This window comes from Carassius carassius, chromosome 4, assembly GCF_963082965.1.
Source record: "Carassius carassius chromosome 4, fCarCar2.1, whole genome shotgun sequence".
Classification (NCBI taxonomy): Eukaryota; Metazoa; Chordata; class Actinopteri; order Cypriniformes; family Cyprinidae; genus Carassius; species Carassius carassius.
The window spans coordinates 27,401,535-27,406,204 of NC_081758.1; the positions used below are offsets into that span (position 1 = coordinate 27,401,535).

General features: G+C 36.6%; 1 protein-coding gene across 6 annotated transcripts; it reads left to right on the top strand.

The window, feature by feature from the left end:
* Positions 1-376: 376 nt before the first annotated feature.
* Positions 377-3,655, top strand: LOC132139646 (N-terminal Xaa-Pro-Lys N-methyltransferase 1-like). 6 transcript variants are annotated; one of them, XM_059548156.1, is made up of 5 exons: positions 386-524; positions 650-725; positions 1,562-1,736; positions 2,340-2,592; positions 2,696-3,655. In XM_059548156.1, exons 3-5 carry the CDS (start codon positions 1,575-1,577, stop codon positions 2,950-2,952), a joined length of 672 nt encoding a protein of 223 aa, XP_059404139.1. In that variant the 5' UTR covers positions 386-524; positions 650-725; positions 1,562-1,574; the 3' UTR covers positions 2,953-3,655. The 6 variants fall into 6 exon arrangements, with proteins under 6 accessions (XP_059404135.1, XP_059404136.1, XP_059404137.1 ...); XM_059548155.1 differs by having other exon boundaries at positions 387-524; positions 1,557-1,736; XM_059548152.1 differs by lacking the exon at positions 650-725 and having other exon boundaries at positions 377-524.
* Positions 3,656-4,670: the final 1,015 nt, after the last annotated feature.

Sequence of the window (4,670 nt, forward strand, 5' to 3'; positions counted from 1 at the left end):
ACAGTTCATAATTGTTTTTTATTTATTTTTTTATTGGTCTTATGAAGTATTCTAATTTGTTGAGATAGTGAATTTGTGAGTTTTTGTTACATGTGAGCCAAACTCATCACAATTAAAATAACCAAAAACTACTTCAGTCTGTGTGCATTGAATTTATTTAATACACAAGTTTCACAATTTGAGTTGAATTTCTGAAATAAATGAACTTTTTGGTTTTCCACAACATTCTAATTTACTATGCTTAGATGCACCTGTATATTCCTTGAATATTTACTTGGAAGTTTCTTAGCCACATATGCAAGTTTAAGGGCGGCCACAGGATGGAGACAAAAGAAAACCAAAACGCTGAAGGGATTAGGGAAACACTAGAGTCAAATAAGGAAGTGACGTGAGGTGTGTAGTATTTCTGCTTTGGGGAGCCAGTGGAGCTGGAAAAGCTTTAATGGGGCAGTTCTGCAGCAGTTTTTCAGTAGGGACATGACCGATTGTAAGAAACGACAGTCAGCGAGAACAGGAAAGCATAGGTACGTCAGTGTTAACTGTCTAAATTACTGTTAAGACAAAAAAGTCTCACAGCGGAGGTGTGTGATCTCGAACTGGCCGTGTGTCAACACGTGTAACTTTTTGTCACCTCCAAATATAACGTTAGCCGAGAGACAAGACATCTTTGACGACAGCACGGTAGCAGGATCACGTGTGTAATATTTTGTGTCCAAGTCAATCCAGTAAGTAATGAGAGTGAAGGATAAACATAGAAGCAACTGTAGCTCACATTGTTCAATAACCATTTATTACTCTCTAAATATGCCTATTTTCTTTTTTTTTCTTTTTTTTAGTCTATGAAATATACTGAAATATATTATTATTATTTTTTCATTTGAAATTGTTTCGTTGGTAGAGCACATGTTGTAATAATGACTCTTGCTGACAGCTGAGCTCAGACAGTAGAGCAGAGCTACATTTGGACCCAGGTGTCTGTGTTAAAGCTAAATATGCTTCTGCTCTTTAGGTCTCATTACAGGCTGAATATTTGGCTCTCGACCATTTCATTGAATTGTGTTTTCATTATCATTACCCATATAACTCAAACATTGTCATACTGGTATTTTATTCAGTGAATGCATGACTAGTGTTACACATACTATGAAAGTGATCATATTTGGCATTTGTATATTTATTGTAATGTGAGCTATGCTAGATGGATAGCAGAGTTATAGACTTATAGCAGTTGAGTACAAAAGTTTCATAAGAAGTTTGAAACGGATTAATTTGATTCATTTAGCTACAAATGCATTTTACACTGCACAGAAGCTTCACCTGAAACAACATATACAGTATGCCACAAAAAGGTGCATTTGCCACAGAGGAAGCATAAATGCTTTCACACAGAAAATACAATTTCAGAAATTATTTTAGAAATGTGCAACAGAATTGAGAGACTACATGTACTGTATGCTTTTACAAATATGCAAGTACGTTATGATGGTGAACAAGAAATCTGATTCTGGCTTTCTCACTCATATCTGTTGTGAAACTGTCTTCTTTTGATCTCTGAGGTCAGGAGTTGCAAAAAGATGGAAGACCGTTTGATAGAAAACCAGACAGTCTTTTACTCAAAGGCAGAACACTATTGGAAGGAAGTCTCGCCCACTGTGGATGGAATGCTGGGAGGTTATGGCAGCATTTCCAGCATCGACATTAATGGCTCCAAAAAGTTTCTTCAAAAATTCCTCAGGGTGAGTAATTCTACATTAATACTTTAATTCAGCAAGGACACATTCAATTGATCAAAAGTGACCCTAAAGACATGTTATAATGTTACAAAATATTAATATTTCAAATAAATGCTGTTCTTTTACCTGGATGAAAAAAAAACTATCACCGTATCCACAAAAACATTATACAGCACAGTTTTTTTTTTTTACATTTAACAAGCACCAAATCAGCATATTAGAATGATTTCAGAAGGATCATGTGACACTGAAGACTGGAGTTCCTGCCATCACAGGAATAAATGACATTTTAAAATATACTAAAATTGCAATATCATTTCACATTATTATATTTTTTACTGTATTTTTGATCAAATAAATACAGCCTTGGTCAAGATAAGAGACTTCTTTTAAAAACATCTTTCAAAAAAATCTTACAGACCCCAAATGTTTTTTTGCAAGTCTACGATTCTGAATTGTAGTTCACTGTTAGGTCTTTTAAAATTAAATATTTGAAAGGAATATAAGGCAATTATCTTTCCCACAGTTTCCCACAGCTTTTCACCTAATAATAAATAAAAGTTCATGAGAAACACCCAATCATTTGGTTTCCTGTTTTACTCTAAGGAAGGCCCGGGTAAGACTGGGACAGGCTGTGCTCTGGACTGTGGTGCTGGAATTGGCCGTATCACCAAGCGGCTGCTCCTGCCCCTCTTCCGTACAGTGGATCTAGTGGACGTGACACAGGAGTTTCTGGATAAAGCTCGTACCTACCTGGGTGAGGAAGCCAAGCGAGTGGAGAACTACTTCTGCTGTGGCCTACAAGACTTTCAGCCCCAGCCAGAACGCTACGATGTCATATGGATCCAGTGGGTGATCGGTAGGTGATGCAATTCACTTCTTTCACTTCATTATCTATGATAAGTTTTCTAAAACTGTTACTAATAGGAATGGTTAAATCGACCAAATGAATCTTCCATTAGGTCACTTGACCGATGACCACCTGGTGGAATTCCTGAGGCGTTGCCGGAGCGGTCTGCGTCCAGATGGCCTGATCGTGGTGAAGGATAATGTTGCGTATGAAGGTGTAATACTTGATGATGTAGACAGCAGCGTATGTCGGGACCTGAATGTACTACATCGCCTAGTAGCCCGGGCCGGACTCAACATCATCTGTGAGGAGCAGCAGCAGAACTTCCCTGAGGAAATCTATCAAGTCCACACAATAGCGCTCAGATAGCTACGAGCACTGAACGAGGGTGTTTTTATGTGTTTGATCAGAAGCCAATAATGTGAAGGCAAGTCAAGATCAATGTTAGCTATGCAAGAAGCTACGTGTTACTATCAGTGTGATCACCATATTTAAAAAGAGGTACAAGACTTGGTGACATTGGGATTTTAAGCAGGGGAGTTTTCCTTTACATCTAGAGTTTTTAATATGACAGATAGAGCTCTTTGCTATTATGAATCTGAATATATAAGTGGCAAATGGTAGTTTTTCAGATATTCAAACAGTGTCACACTCCAGTTTATTCTCAGTTTGAAGTCTTCTGTCTGACTGGTTTCATCACAGTGGAAATAAATATGATAGAAACAATCAAGAAAAAATATAGACTACACGCACTGCTTCATTTTTAGCAGTGGGTGTGCTGAAGACTCAAAGGGATAGTTAAAAACTTTTAATTGTCACCCTTATTTAGTTCCAAACCTGTATGACTGACTTTCTTCTGGTGAACAAATTAATAGAAATGTCTGTGTTTTTTGTCAGCGGTGACCAAATCTGTTTGGAGCCACCACTCTTCAAAATGTTGTCTATTGTGTTCCACAGAAGAAAGTCATAGTTTTGGAATGACATGGTGGTGAGTAATTGATGACAGAATTGTCATTGTATGGTGAAATTTCCTTTTTAAAGACAGTTTAACCAGAGTTGAATTTGAGTCTATGGCACTTGTTCAGTGCCATAGACTCAAATTCAACTCTGGTTAAACTGTTTTTACGTGTTTAACCATACGTGTGTGTAAAAACCTTTTAATAACATTTATGACGATTTGAATCTATACCAGTTAATGTTTCATGTGTGAATTTACAACTGTTGACAGAAAACCCTTTATCTGAACCATATGCTGTATTTTGTCTTGAATAAACTAATATTTTGGAGTAATATCTTTTGTATGACTGTGTTTATCGTCTATTACAGTGGTTCTCAACGTTTTTGACTCCAAGGCACCTGATCGTCCAACACAATATTCACCTCCCACTGTATACGCTATTTCTAAGACATTCATGGTCACTTTATCCTTCAGTTAATCAAATTGTATTCAACAAAACTGGAAGCAGTAACTGCCTAGTTTACAGCTAATATCAAACCAAATTCATGGTTTGGTAGTGTGTGTGTGTGTGTTCATATACACTTACTGGTCCCAGTTGCATTGTCAAAGGCAGTGGGGAACAACTTGGGAGAAGAATAGTGGTCGGTCCACAACTGAGTTTTGACCATCTTGTAAACTTGATGGAATCAAAGCACCATATACTCTTAACACCATTCATCTCGGTCCAAACTCACTTTCACAATTGAGGCTATGGGTTTAATAGAGAGATCAGGACGAGGTTTCACTTTGAAATCGTTTGGCAACTATAGATTGCCTAAAAATGTAAATGTTTTACTAAATGATTCCTGTTGAAACTTGATGTTAAATGACTTACCCTGCTATATAAAATAAGCCGTTTTTCATTGCTATCAGATCCCATAAAAGTTTACTTTGTTCCTTCACACGATGCTGCACATATATTTTTTTCCTCCTGTAAATTAATCATATCAAAATTAGTACCTAATTATATCCCGCAACCTATAAAAGGAAAAATTTCCAAGCAACATGCTACCAAAAAACAAATGAACACACAATGTTTTAAATATACATTTCATTAATTACAACTAATTACATTAACATACTGTAGATT